This window comes from Malurus melanocephalus, unplaced genomic scaffold (genome assembly GCF_030028575.1).
Source record: "Malurus melanocephalus ecotype Western Australia unplaced genomic scaffold, MMel_1.1 scaffold_175, whole genome shotgun sequence".
Taxonomy (NCBI): Eukaryota; Metazoa; Chordata; class Aves; order Passeriformes; family Maluridae; genus Malurus; species Malurus melanocephalus.
Window position 1 is genome coordinate 777,513 of NW_026623407.1, and position 15,552 is coordinate 793,064.

Consider the following 15,552-nt stretch of genomic DNA (forward strand, 5'->3'; position numbering starts at 1 on the left):
CCACAGTGAGGATTATCTGCTCTCTTTGGAGCTCTCACGGGAATGGCACTACTCATACTCATTTCTGAAATAAAATGAAGAAATAGGCTTGTTTATTAACTTTTAGRATACATTTTAACATAGTAGAGCATTTCTGATAAGTCTTGTGATGAAATTTGCATTGTGGATAATGATATAATTGGAGTGAACACAGTTCTGACTGAAAAGAAAATGTCACTCTATCAATCATTTCCTTTTCTGTTGCCTTTAAACATCATTTTTCARTAGCAGCTATTACTTGTGGGGTATGCCACTGCAGATTGGGTAAATGCTAGCGCTTTGATTTCTAACAGCAGAGCTCTGCAGTTCATCCCCTGCCAGAGTGGCTTTCAGAGGGGGTTTCATGTGTGTTCAACTAGTTCTCAGAGGAAATGAACCCAGAAACTCTATCCTAAGTGTTCAGTAAGCACTTTCTAACCCCTAAGAGGGATGTAAAGCCTAAACCAGTGATGGGTTTCCTGAACAGCTCCAAACTACACTTCATGGTTGGAATATTGGATTGTGGCCTCATGTGATCTGGCCCTGAATGGTGCAGATCTATAGATGAAGAAGTCTCAGCATGAAGTGCTGGGTTTTGCTGAGCAGTTGTTTTTTTCTCCAAATTGCTTTTTAATGTAGGGCTTAACCTTAGAAACAGAGAAGWAAGTTTTAGCTCCTGTCGCTGTGGTTTTGTATTCAGCTCTCCAGTGGTATTTTATCTTAGGTGAATCATTCATTGAACAATTAAAAGTATAGACAAAACACTTGTGCATGCCTTTGGTATTGGGGAACTCATTTCAGCAGTCCTTGTATTATGAATAAGTCGGAAAGAACAGCAATTTGAGAAAATACTGATAAAGATTAGAACCCTAGGAARTTGTTACATCATGGCAGGCTTCTCTGGGCCAAATTAAAGTGTGGTTTGAAGTGAGAATATTTTCTGCAGAGGCCAATTTGATTTAAAACTAATATTGTCTTTCATTTCCATCAGAAAAGTTTTCAGTCAGGGAAAATATGTAAGCTGGGKTTTTTTTCCAATTGAACAGGCTCAGAGATTTTCCTGGTTTTGTCTATTTTGGTCTGTATGATATTAGTTTGCCTATCTTACATAGCTGCATGAATACCATGAATGCTACTACTCCTCAGCCCCAAGGACAAACTGAAGAGATGTTAAATTATGAAGTGTCTGACCTTGGTATATTTTCTGTACATGAACAGGAGAGTTWAGACAGTGACAAAGGGTTTAGATGAAGAAGGAATCTGATTCTTCTCTATAATAGCTGAATGGCTGTGCAGAGAAGGCTTTTAAGTAATCAAGGCCACACAAGCTAATTTGCAACTCATRATATAAATTATGTGCAGATTCTTTCAGATTGGTAGAATTAACTCCAGGGATATTTTTAGAGCAACTTTGTTTAATTTAATGAAAACAATTATTAAAGCATTAGTCAATGAAAATAGTTATTTCACCTTGTTTGTATGTAAATGATCATATTCACATATCATCACCATTATCCTTTAAATAGTGTGCCTATTCAGGGTTATGTCTGTTTGGTTAAAATGGTCAGGTTTCTCTGAGCAACTTCTCTGCTTTGCTTGCAGGTTGTGTATAAAAATAACGATGTCAGGTTGGAGCTGTCTCGGCTTGCCAAGCAAGGGGATCCTAAAATGAAGATTCATGGGGTTGTAGCATTTAAATGTGAGAATGTTGCAACCTTAGATCCAATCACATTTGAAACACCGGAGTCTTTCATCTCTCTGCCAAAGTGGAATGCCAAGAAAACAGGCTCGATATCGTTTGACTTTCGTACCACTGAGCCAAACGGCCTGATTCTTTTCAGTCACGGCAAACCAAGGCACCAAAAAGATGCCAAACATCCGCAGATGGTCAAGGTTGACTTTTTTGCCATTGAGATGCTCGATGGCCACCTCTACCTGCTGTTAGACATGGGATCAGGTACTATAAAAATAAAAGCCTTGCAGAAGAAGGTGAACGACGGTGAATGGTACCATGTGGATTTTCAGCGGGATGGGCGGTCAGGTAAGTKCCTTTTCTCAGCATTCAGCGTGTTCCTTCTCCTGTGTCTGAAACAATGCTGGTTAAATATTAACATTGACACAATTMGACTTGTGCATCTTCTGAAAAATAAGGAAAATATAAGAAGTCATTACTGTCAGATACCGGAATCCGATAATTTGCTGAGTAAAATATCTAATGTTAACATTATGGGATAATCAAGTATTTAATCTTGCAAGTAAGTGTGTGGTGTGCTTGGAAAACCAACAGTAATCTCCCTCTTGGTGCTTGCTTGCACCAAATAGCTGAAGTGGCAARTTTTGAGAATGAAAATAAAGCCAAAAAAGAATTACTGAAAATAATCTCCAACACGGGGAATAGCTGCCCCACAGAAACAACACAGAGTTTCCAATCGTGTCAGCAGATCTCAGCATATGTAAATGATATGCTAATRAATGGCTAACAACACGTGTCAGCAGAAATGGAAATAACTGACTCGCTGCATTCTTCTCAGTATGATTCATATTCTGGAGTAATTTACTCAAAAAATGATCTCACTAAAAAGTGGTAACAATAAAGAATTTATAAACTCTTCCTAATGCTACTGAAATCTAATCTGGCTTAAAATGCATTTATCCAGTGAAATTGTCAATGTGTATCAGCTCATCTCATCTTGGGTATGTGTCTTGGCTTAAGCAAATAATCAATATACATTAATTTAAGAACAGCTCTCTTCTGCGGTGCCTTTTTTTGTACCTCATGCCAGCATTTTGGGAGGAAAGGGGCAGGGAGTGTACTGAGTCTGTATTTCAGTCCTAAAGAATTTTATGATTAATATTCATTATTCAGTCTGAAGTTTATATACACGCTAAAATTGAGYGTTGAAAAATGTAAACTCCACTTCTTTTAAAATTTATTTTGTGGGATTTCCCCCACTCTCTTCCTTCTGATGACTTCTTTTCCACAGCTTGCATTTAGAATTTCTCCTTTAAACTTAATCCCAAAGAAGTTATTATTTTGTGACTTACTTTCTTGCTAGCCAGAAATCAGATTTCAAATCAAACACATCTTAGGTGCAGGTTTAAATTGAGGTTTTCAGACGAATCTATGTTGAAAATCAGACCAAATTCAATTAATCTGCACTGTGATTATGAAAAATAATTATTTGATTCCTGGGCTGTGCAGCTTCAAATTGTAATGGTAGACACTTTGATTTTCTTACTGTAGTACGTCAGTTGCTCATTTACATTTCTTCAGGTTAAATAATCCTATCAAACAAGAGCAAACCAACAAAACCCAAACAAACAAAAACAAACAAGGGAAAAAAAAACCCTCTAACCAAACAACAAAACACAACTTCTCAAAATCCTCAATTGGGATTGAATATCCAGCAGTTATATTATTTATAATACGATTTTCATTTCAGACTTTCTTCTTAAGTGCTGTTTCAGTGATTCATACGAGGCAGTAAATCCTGTAATAATCATGCCTGTGGGACTCTGCTGAAAGCAAAGTTTATTTTTACATCCAAAGCCAACAGATCTATAAAGGACAGAAATAAATGCATGGCAATTGTTTACATTTGAAGATATGTTCTGCACTTCCATTGYTCCACAAGAAACATGGCTCACAAGTGTTGTTAAGAGCGTTTAGGGCATACTTTAATTCTTTAAAGCTGTTGATGGGCATCAGCAAGAATAATTTCAGGAATCACAACCTGCCTGGTGATCAGGATTGCATATTATTTTTAAGTAGAATTATAAATAATCAAAGCRATCCATCTGCTGACTTGCCTATGATTGAAATGGGTGAAATTTATGTACCACCCTCTCACTGTTGAAAACTCATCATAATAACTATTAACTTTAAAACAGTGAATAATTSCTAGGAATAATGAATAAAATATGCAGGCTTATGAACTGGAAAACTGAACTTTTAGCTGAAATCAGAAAGACAATAAAATTTTTTCTGTTATTCCAATGCATGCAATAATAGTTTASTTTTTCTATTATTCTAATACATGCAATAACAGTTTAGTTTTTCTGTAATTCTAATACATGCAATGATAGSTTAGTTTTTCTATTATGCTAATACATACAATAATGGTTTATGATAGGAGAAGTACCAAWAACACCAGCAATGCTTTTGTTTGTCTTAATAATGTTAAGATCTAGTTATTGAAATTATCAGAGATGCCTTTGCCTTGGGTTACGGCCTTGGTTCCCCTAACCCTGTACCATTTTACTCTAYTCCTCCCAAGCCACCTGTCCTGGTTTCCACCTTCTGAAAGCTCCTTTTCTCACTCTGAGTTTGCTGAGCAGCTCCTTATCCTCCCTCCATGGAGGCCTGCTGGCATTTTTGCCCGATTTCCTCCCTGTCGGGATGCATCTCATCCGAGCTTGGAGAAAGCCATCCTTGAATATCAGGCAGCATCCTCGGGCTGCTCTGCCCTCCRGGGCTCCTCCCCTTTGGGCTCCACTGATCAGTGCCTTGGAGAGGCCAAATTCTGCTCTCCTGATGCCCAGGGCTGTCCGTTTGCTGCRTGCCCTCCTCGCTATCCTGAGGATCTCAGCCCCCACCACCTCGTGGTCACATTAAGCACGTTGGGATGTGTGTAACCACGTGTTTTCTCCATGAAGAATAAAATTGACTTTACTGCTCCAGGATGCATTTTGGGTTTTTTTTCCTCTAGCCCAAACCAAACATACGTGAAATCGCATGAATATGATTACTTTTCACTAGCTTAACTTCAGAATTTTTATATAAGTGAATGAATATATTTTGTGTAGAAAAAARAAAATTGCTTTTTTAAGACTTTCTTGTTGCCATTGATGGCGTATTTCTCTAGCTATCAAGTATAAAGGCAGAGATTCTTTGTCCATGAATAAATATCTCAGATAAACTGTGATTTTTTTTTTTTTCCTTTAAATTAAGTTTGGTGTCTTGCAACCTTTTGCTCCCAACCTTCAAATCCAGTGCAGAGTGGTTCCCTCTGATAGTGGAATGCTGTGACATTTCTCAAGGAGCTTTGCTAATTTCCTTGACTTTCATATTAGCTGGATCAGCAAGTACTAGATTTATTTCTCATTCTTTGCTCCCTTCCAGAGTCTGTCACAGTGAGCATCCACTCTAAAATACTGACTTTGCCTTTCCTTGTCTGGGACTGCGGTGAAGGGCGGAAGGGGATGTAAGGAATTAGAACATATTTTTAAAATCATCCAGGCCCCATTCTCTAATAATTCTGCCTATCCACTTAGATTCTGAGAGATACAAGAAAGAGTAGAAAGATGGTGCCTTTACATTTCCTTTTCCTGAAGGAACTGTTGMCCTATTATTCTTAATTTCACCTTAGAATCCCATTCTGTTGCCTGTAGGACTTATTCTGAGCTCTTGCTTACCTGAAACACAGATCATTGGCAGGAAGGAGCTCCTGAGACCATATTTAGTTAACATTTAAGGGTTAAATCAAGAAATATATTCATCAAATATCCTCCACTGGTCCATTTTTCTCGCTGGGTGTGCACAATGCTACCAACTGCTGCATCCTGCTATATGAGTTGGGGTTCCTCCCAGTACTCCTGAATTCCACATCCTGAATTCCTGGGATGGACCAGAGCTTTGTAGCTGCTTCATGTGTGGTCACAGCTTCTATATTGTGCTTTAGCACATAAGGTGTATTTAAAATTAATACCTTGCTCTGATTTTTCACCGTTTCTTAATAAGATGGCACAAAAAGCAGCTAAATAGGCCACATCGGGTGAGCAGAGAGATCAGAACAGCTGTAGTAGCTGTACTTGCAATCTTCATATTTAACTGATCAGGAGCTGGGTGAGGTTTAGAAATAAGATTTCATTTCTTATATACAGTCTCAGGAAAAAGTAAATTGCTGAGATAATGAATATGATTGGAGAGGCTCATTAACTCACACCTAAGGGAAATGTTTGTCTGTTCTGCTCTTAACAGTACTGCCAACTCTGCAGAAAAAAAGAATTAGGGAAAGAATCCTGCAAGCCCAAATGAAATAAAAACCAAACATGAAGCAGCTGTAAAGGTCTTTGCTCCCAGTGTTTCTTGTAGCACACTAGGGATAGGTTTAATGTTTTCTGAGACTTAAGTATTCTTTAAATTTTTTTTAAATTGTTTGCCATCTGCAAGGATAACCATGAAGAGATTTTTGGGGTGGTTTTTTGTTTTTTGTTGGTTTTTTTTTTTATTTTTTTTATTTTTTTTTCCTAAACCACCATTCATCCTTTGGAAATCACCATTACATAGTGAAATCAGGGAAGGAGGAAAGTAAGAGTAAGAGGAAACTTACACTTCTTAAGTAAGTGTACTACTCCAATTGTGTAGGGCAGTGTGAACCAGAATGTATCAGAATTTCTTCACAGGTAGGTAGCATTTAAGGGCTGAGTCACTGAAATTTTGAACTAAAGTTAGAGYTTTAGCTTGAATACCAGAAATTATTTCTAAAGCATATAATTAGAGCTTAACTATAATCAGTATCTCACTGTAAGTGCTGCTTTGTTGATATCTATTACACCTATTGTTGTTGCAGGTTCTTTTTTTTTCGCAAAACCATGACAACATGTACATTTATGTACATTACTTCCATATCTTTTTAACCTTTTAAGAACAGCCAGATTTATCTGTTCCTATTTCAACAAGTGTTAACTGTTTGCATATTTGGGAGGATGGGTTTAGGGAAAATTTTTTTTTAAGGAAAATTCTTTCAATGATCTCCGGTTTCCTTGGCTGATCTGCATCTTTTTCAGAGATAAAACTTAACTTTTTTCAAGACAAAACTTAACCAATACTCAGCCAAGTGGAACAATAGATTTCTCTGCAAACCCCAATGTACTTCCCACTTTACTCATAAATGTGTGTTGTTGTTGACTTAATTGTCGACCTGTCRTTTGAAGGACTGCTCATTAATCAGYTATCCTTTAAGTCAATAATTCTTGCTGTAAACCATAATTTCATTMGTTTTTTCTCAAACTGTTTTTCCAATACAAAAAGAAGTTTCTGAATATTCAAATGCAGCCCGTTTTGAGGTGAAATGCTGCAGAATCAGAGCACCTTTAGGTTGTTATAGAGCCCTTAAATTTATGTCCAGTTTCTGGAGATAAATGCTGCTGGTTTTTAGAATCTGAAATTGGATCATGAATTCCCAGACCAAATAAGTCATCCCACACCTTCTTGTCTTTCAGTAAAAAAAAAATCCCTTTTTTATTTTTTCAGGCTGGACAAACCACAAACTATCAGCATTATTCTATTTCTTTCTTATTCTGATAGAAATACAGGTAATATTTTCACCTTTGGGTATTAARAGACTTTCCAAGGAAGCTGCTTGTTTCCTGGCATACATTATAGCTCTTTTCAAAGAAATAGTATCACTGATCCCTTTCTTCTTCTGCAGAAAGTGATGTCTCTTCACATTCATAAGCAGAAGCATCAAAATGGATTGGAGCACACTTGTGATTGGACAAAACAATTCTTTTTACTCTCCTTATAATTCCCAGAGAAAGTAGAATTTAAATCCATAACTGGAGGTGTCCTCAATTTCTGTGGCAGCATCTGCCATTGTCTTGAGGTCCAGCTTGAGATGTTTTCAGTAGAGCTCAAAAAGTTTCCCTCAGGAAGATAACAGGCTTTTTAAAAACTCAATAAAAACGATCACCAACAAACCACAGGAAAACAAACAAACCCAAACCCCTGCAAAAAAATAAACAAAAAAAATTCCCCCAAAAACATCTCCAAGATGAAACAGCTCACATCTACCTCTGTCCCAGCTCTGGTGCACTGTGAATCCAAGAGTGTTTCTAGAACCACTGTTTTCTATTTCCTGTGAAGCTGAGTTCTGCACTTTGTTGTAGGATACTTAAAAGACTCTGTAGTTTTTTTGCTGTATTTTGGAATACTTTTTTTACTATTTCCTTATTTTTCTTGGGGTTTTTTTTGTTTGTTTTTTTTGGTTTGTTTTGTAGAGTCAGATTAAAAAAAAAAAGCAATTAGTGAGTAAAGTTTGAATTATCTGTCAGAGGTCTTTTGGATATCAACAGCAATGATGGCTGTGTGGTTGCACTAAGATTTCAGAGGACTTCCCTCAGGGAGTATTTTATGGGTAAAAATACTTTATGGGTAAAAATATTTTATGGAAGGTAAAATGTTTTCTTCTTTAGGAAGCTGTTGATATATATTCAAATTAATAMTTAAGTTCTCTTCAGGGTAATCCTTTATGACTCAGAGAGGACAAATTTCCTGCTTCTATCTATCACTCCWCTATAATTCACAGTCACCAGAGTGTAGTGGTGATCAACCCCTTATCATTCACCTTCCTCAGCTTTCTGTGCTTGCAAAGCTTCCACTTGGAACATACTGCTCCAGCTATGCTGGCAGAGATTTATCTGTCTTTTCCTGTGAGCTGAAARCATTCAAAACATTTTCATTTATTATTAGAAAAATGTTTTTTAATCTTTTAGTAGTAAAGGAGTTCCAGGATTCTTCACTAATGACATGAAAATATAAACACCCTTTGTCCAGCAGAAAGCAGCACTTTCACACRCTGGAGCTCACTGTTGGAGGCTGCAGCTGAGTTAACTCGTGTGGGTGCACAAGTKGGCGCTGCCTGAACATGGGTTTAGAGAGTTTGGTCCTAAATTATCCTGTGCACCAGCAGATGGGAGCGAGCAACAATAGCAGCAAGCAATGCTGCGAGGACGAGTGTGGTTTATATTTACAGCGTCTCAAATGTTTTTGAAGAAGATTTGTTGCCTGTCATCCATCCCTCCTGATACCTGRGATGCTCTCTGAAAAGTCTCTCCTGGTTTGGCAGGTCACTCASAGGTGTCCTTGCAGCTGATTAATCGAATCAAACCCAAAAATGTTTATGCTTGCATGCCTGAGGTCAAACCTATAGCAGGAGTTCCATRTGAGTGCTGAGTTCTGCTTCAAGGAGCTGAGAAGCAACAACAAATTTTTAGAGTTAGCAAAACATGATCGTCTTATCRGTTTGGAACAGATGGAAGTTTGGAAGAAAAAGTGTCTCGTTTCAGCATGTCTGTTCCTTACTGCCTTGGGAGCTCACTTTTACACCTGTGTGATTTTTCAACTGACAGAAAGCATTTCTGGTAATACCTAAAAGGGAAAACTGACCACATCCTCACCCTTTAAATGTGGTTACAGAGATGCAAAAATGCTATGCAAACCTTCATTTTACCTTATTAGTTCTSTTCTGATAGGAGGGAGGCTGTGGTATCCAGCCCTTCTAAAATCCRTATAGCTCAAGTCTCACGTGGGCGTTGGACCCCTTGAGACCTTTTCCCCAAGGAGCTTTTACTAACGATCCAAATTCTTTCGATATTCATTCTCTCCATGTGGTTGAAGTTAACCTATTGAACCACCAAAAGAAGAGAAAAAAATAGAGCTTCCACGGGGGTCCCTTGCTAAAAGGGAAGCCTAAAGTTTAGGCTGTACCCAAGTAAGAGAATGATCTTTTTCTGACCTGCCTTTGTTTGCTTATAACTCACATTTTAGTATGCATGCTGTGTAAAGTGTGAATTTCTTCTTATGCACAACTCCTACCACAGTGGAAGCATTTTTGGTAATCAGTGTTCTCTTCTGGGATCTGCTTCAGGCTAACAGTGAAGATGGTGAATCATGTTCATTTTGTATATATTATATGCTAAATCCATTGTGGTAAATGCAATTCTTCAGTGTATTTCACCACTAATACACTTTTCAGTGTTAAGTCCAGCAGATAACAAAGTTGCATGATATGATTGATTCATATTGATTATAACAATTTGGTGATCTACATAATATTTTGATTTATAATTTATTTACTTTTGTACCCATGTAGAATGGTAAGGCGYCATTTCTGTGAAGATCTACATGAAGATTTTTTTTTCCAAGGGATTTTACTTAGAAATAAAATTAAAATTGGTTGGCATATGTATGCTCTGTGACTGCATGTGCTAAATTTGGTTTTCTGCTTATTCAAATTGTAAGACTCGTATACCTCATTATTGTAACAAACAGTACAACAAAAATAGGATCTTTGCAGTTGATTACAGTTTCTTTGTTCAGACACTCCATAAAAAGAGAATTCTACTTCAGGTTTAATTTTGTTTATTTAATTTTTAGACTTAAATGGAAAAGATATTTCTGGTTTTCTGAAGRTGTTACATACATCTTCTCTCCCTCTCATTGTAACATGAACACATTTCGAGAGAAGTGTCAGAGCATTGATTTTCCCTCTAGGAGTGCATCACTTCCTTCTTAATGATTGCCTGCCTGGCAGCTCATGGGAGCATTTTCCTTCTGCACTTAAAGGAAAAAAGTCTTACCCAAGGCCCACTGAAAGTGGTGAGAGCCTTTCAAAATACTGTGTCTTTGGGCCCAAACCAAAGACTCAGATTTGCCTCCCAAGGCTGCAACCTATCAATGCAGCCCTGGCCTTAAAACTTTGAAACACATATGAGGGAGTGAGGCTTTTTTTTGTTGTTGTTGCACAATGAGGATATTTCTGCAAATTACTCTGAACTGCATTCCTTCTGCACCTGTGAGGTTGGTAAGGTGATTTTTGACTGGGATTTTTCATATTGTGAAAAATGCAGTGTTGGGCACAAATGTTTTTACATCATGCACTTCCTCACTACATTTAAAATAGAAAAATGTATCTATGATTCTATAGCTGCACAAATAGAATATCTCAGCTTTACTGATAGCTGGAGCTATGTCAATGAATGGCTAAAATAGCAGASCCAAAATCTTTTAAATGTCTTGAAAATCACTCATTTTATTGTCTTTGCAGGGACGATATCTGTGAACACGCTACGTACTCCGTACACTGCACCAGGGGAAAGTGAAATCCTTGACTTGGATGATGATTTGTATCTTGGAGGCTTACCAGAAAATAAAGCAGGCCTGGTCTTCCCAACAGAGGTGTGGACAGCACTGCTCAACTACGGATACGTCGGCTGCATTAGAGATTTATTTATTGATGGTCAAAGCAAAGATATCCGACAGATGGCAGAAATTCAAAGCACAGCTGGAGTAAAACCCTCATGCTCTAGAGAAACTGCAAAACCTTGCCTTAGCAACCCCTGTAAAAACAATGGTGTGTGCAGGGATGGGTGGAACAGATATGTGTGTGATTGCTCTGGCACRGGGTACCTCGGCAGATCGTGCGAAAGAGGTAGGTTCTGTGAGAGGACTGCACTTCTGTATAATTTAAAAAAAAAATGATGTATATTGTGTATATTAAAAAAAAAAAAAAAAGTCCTGGTCAATGATACAAAATGGTAAACTGTCATTAACTGTCCTGGGGCAAAAAACCCCAAACATTCTTGATTTCACTTGATGTGAGATGGAGCCCTTCTCTGGACTTACAGCAGTTACTCTAGAGGGAAGATCTTAGGGGACACCCTAAGATATGTGAAGAATTATCAGGTGGCTATGACAGACTCAGTACTGTTGAATATCTCCTAGAAAATGCCTCCTTTTGTATCTCATCAGACAGTGTTGACTTCTGAATAACAATTTTAAATAATGTTGCATTGCTAAATGGTCACATTCCAGTTCCAAACAGAGGTCTTGTTCTCTGCCTAATCATTTCAATATCACTGTATAATTACATTTACTTTTGAAGTCCACAGTAGTACTTAAATCTGTTGCCAGAACTGCTCCCAGGAGAATCAGTAGTATTTAATATTTTTTACYTATCTCTTTTTGAAAAGATCCTAGTACTTAAGGAAACCATCTGTAGTTATCTAAAAATCTGACTATTCCTCCTGCCTAGAAAAGGTAACTGAAGTTGACAAAATCTGTTTATTTAATAGAAAAGGTGGATAGTGGGAAGGAAGGTAGATGTTGAGGTTAGTTAATAGACAGAAAACCCTGCAATTAATTTAAATTGCAGCGTGTGCTGATAAAAGATTTTAATGTAATTCAGGAAACAATTTGGAAAAAGTGTAGTTAACATTTTAGGTCCTTATTGTTATTCTTATTGGAATAGAATATGTTTCAGGGTGGTGCCAGGAGCTGCATCTTTTCATCTCACATTTGACAAAGTATTTTCTTCAGATTGTCTTCAACCTGAAATCTAAACCTAAAGTTTATTGACTGAAAATGTAAATTCTTTTCACCCAGTTTGATTAATTTTTCCCACTTATTCAGGTGAAATGAAAATGTATTTTTTTTATAAATAACCCCCTCAATGAATATTTTAAGCTGTGTATCWATAGATATGTGCAGTTATGGTATGGATACCGCCCTATTATCAGCTTTTGCCAGTGGATATGCAGCTTCTTCTTCGAAGATTTTTTTTTTTCTTTTTCTATTTTTTCTATTTATTTTTTTCCCCCCTATTTCTGCCTTTGGCTCAGGGCCAGCTGTTCCGAGTCTCCAGACTGTTGTTCCTGGTGGAGCGGAGCTGGCAGAGGGATAACGGAGCCGCTTGAACATGGCTGGTGTTCCACCCTGTGGCCAAACTCTCCTATTACACAGGGGCTCCAGCAAAAACGCGATTTGCATCTTTTCTTCCCATTAAAAAGCCGGGAAACATGTACCTTAGAGACATAAACACATGCAGATCTGCAAAGAATTAAAAGCAGGCTTTTCCCAGCATATTTCCCTTATTTTTCCACAGCAATTTCCCGTGCATGTATTGGACAGGTGGTGATGTTTTATAAAGAAAGCTTCACCTTTTTTTTATCTTCCATGCCTTATTTTCAAACATCGACCACCTTAAAGCTCCATTTTCCCAGTGTGTTCTCCCAGTGGGAATGGTGGTGCTGGAGGGGTGGTGTTGACTCCTCCCCAATCACATTTGCTTCTGGTCCAACAGAAATTTGTGTGGCAAATCAGCACTGTGGGATCATTGCCTGCTCTTGGGTTTCCCTCTCCAGAGGGAGCTGCCCTGAAAGGAGATGTCTTCTCAGTCATACTCATATCCCAAATGGGCATGCATTAATCAGTTTATAATTTTTGGGATTCTGAGAAGGTCGTGTTGACATCCTACCACACAAAGTTGTAATAACTGTCATTATAATAACTGTTCAGTATGTAGGATCTGATAAAGTTTTGTATTTGGTGATAGAAGCAACATGTTTATAATTGGTCAAACTAATTTTTGAATGTGCTCATTTCAGAAAAGAGTACAGTTTCATGAAGAAAAGAAAGCTTTAGAATGAAATACTGGAGGTTAAACTGGATTATTTAAAATTAAGTGTCTTCAGTGAACTTCAGTGTGCAGCTACTTTTTATTGCCATTTAATTCTTATTTTTCATATGATTTCCCCTGAAATAGGAGCACTAACATCCACACATGTATGTTTACTGTATAATACAGAACCTGAAATAATTTCAGTTTGCTAGTGCACAGAACCTCTGGAACACCACACTGGTCTATTTTAATTTGTCTATACCTAAATTATATATATACCTATATATTTTTATCAATTTTATCCTGTTGCAAGCCATTCTTGATTTTATTCTTGATTTTCAGTAAGGTTAAACATCAGCATAATCTGTAGATTGGCTTGAGTAGATTATGAAAACTCTAGCAGATGGACAGACAGATGTCACAGCAATATAATTTGGTTTCCTCTTACTTTGTGGATCYCAGTGAGTGACTGACTCTTGCAGGTGTATTCTTTTGACTGGGTGGCCAGGAACAATGGTAAAATCATCAGTGATAAGAAAAAGTAAGCATGCAAACAAAGGTTTATTGACATGACATTTCTGAGGAGAAAATACGTTTAAAGTAGGGCGTGTGTAGATGTCCATATTGTACATGCACAGATCCCTGCATACACATTAAAGATATGTAACTTTCATCCCTTGTGTTATATCTGGATGTTTTAAGATTTGAAATTGAGAAAAATTGGATAGATRGCATGAAGAATCAGGTGTTCAAAATATTGTACCAAATCCATGAATGTCTTAATTTAACTGATTGGTCCTTTGTGTTTAACTTCTAACAGATTTAGTGTAGCTCAGGACTTCACTCCTGAAATAATACCAGTGGTGGAATTTGGAGAAATCATTTTGACTTTTATTCTCGTGATATCTAGTAGCCAATCACATAGAAAGAATTTTTTTCTATCAGGTTGATGAGAAGGTTTCCTGTTAATCTCCAAGGCTGCTGCTTTGGGCCCAGTTGGACTGGAGGAGATGTCATGGAGAAAACACAAAATACCTGGGAAGAGAACAAAAAGTTCAAATTTGACTCAGGAGCAGCCAATGAATTTGAATACTCACACGATTTCTAGGAATAAACCCATATTTATCAGGGAGCATTTTCAGGGGATGATACTGTTGCTCTACTTGTACTGGTAAATAAAAAAGCATCAGAGAGCAAASCAGAACAGTTGATTACTGATGATCCAGATTGCTCATACACATCCTGGCATGACTCTGGACTGTATAGTCTGTCATTTCTGGGCAAAGTTTGTGTGGGATTTCAGTGACAGCAGACACAGAGGGTGATTTCATGCTCTAAAAATGGCTCTGTGGGTTGCAATGTAGTCCTCATATTATTGCAGATGCTTTGAAATTGAAAAAGCGGGGGGAAAAAATTAATAATTCTGKCTTTGGGACTTCACAGGCACCACAAGGGGTCCAGAGGAAACAAGATCCTGTTTTATTTATTAAATTATGTTCAGTAGGCTTTCGTATTCACCAAGTATCTTGTTTTTAAAGTGCCGCAGAATTTATGAGAAAGAACATTGAAATTCAAATGCCTAGCCCATGCTTCTTTCACTTTAAATAAGCTGTGAATTGAAGAATAACATCTATTCAGGAAATTCTGCTTTACTCCAAAAATATCCAGCTCAGCGTTTCTGAGTGTAGGAGCAGATGTGGGAAGGTTTCCGGAAGAGTTGGTGCCTCAGCCTCTTGAGCAATTTAGGAAATTCCAGCTCAAGTGGAAATTGAGGTCCTGGATCTCCTCTCGTGTCAGTTCTGCTCTGTGCATCCGTGGGTTTGGGCAGTGAGATGATTGAGGTGATATGTGTGTGTGTGTAGATATGTAGGACAGAAGGCTCTCTGGCTGTGAAGATTTTAATAAAAAAAAAAATGAAGTAAAAGAATGGGGAGAGGAACCAAACCCTTCACTGGGGTATTTTTGGGATTTGGTTCATTTGTGTGTTTTGRTTGGCTGGCTTTTTACCACAGAAGCAGCAAAAGTTTTAATTGTGAGGTTTACAAAATGTCAAAGAACAAATGTATAAAACATTTTTAATATAAATTTGTACATTATACCATTTATTTCTTATTAATAACTCATGCACTTATTTGCTGCCACCAAAAAAAAATTGTCAGTGATTATTTTGCAAGGACTTTCTGCTGTTTTCCTTTTCAATGCTATGATTCCAACAGTGAAGTGATAGCAAAACTTTTGATTCTTTGYCTTGGAGTGTCTTTAAAAGAATATCACATCCTGAGCTAAGCTTATACTCTATTATCATTTGATCTAATAATCAAGAGAAAGCTGAACAAGAGAGGAGAAAAAAGAC

At 37.4% G+C, this 15,552-nt stretch overlaps 1 protein-coding gene across 12 annotated transcripts in view; it reads left to right on the forward strand.

The window, feature by feature from the left end:
* Positions 1-15,552, forward strand: part of LOC130577361 (neurexin-1-beta) — a 647,097-nt gene that overhangs the window by 254,521 nt on the left and 377,024 nt on the right. For all 12 annotated transcript variants that reach the window (XM_057372640.1, XM_057372642.1, XM_057372645.1 and 9 more), the window contains 2 exons: positions 1,621-2,059; positions 10,848-11,231. In XM_057372640.1, coding sequence (XP_057228623.1) covers positions 1,621-2,059; positions 10,848-11,231 — 823 coding nt within the window. The remainder of the gene's footprint in view (positions 1-1,620; positions 2,060-10,847; positions 11,232-15,552) is intronic.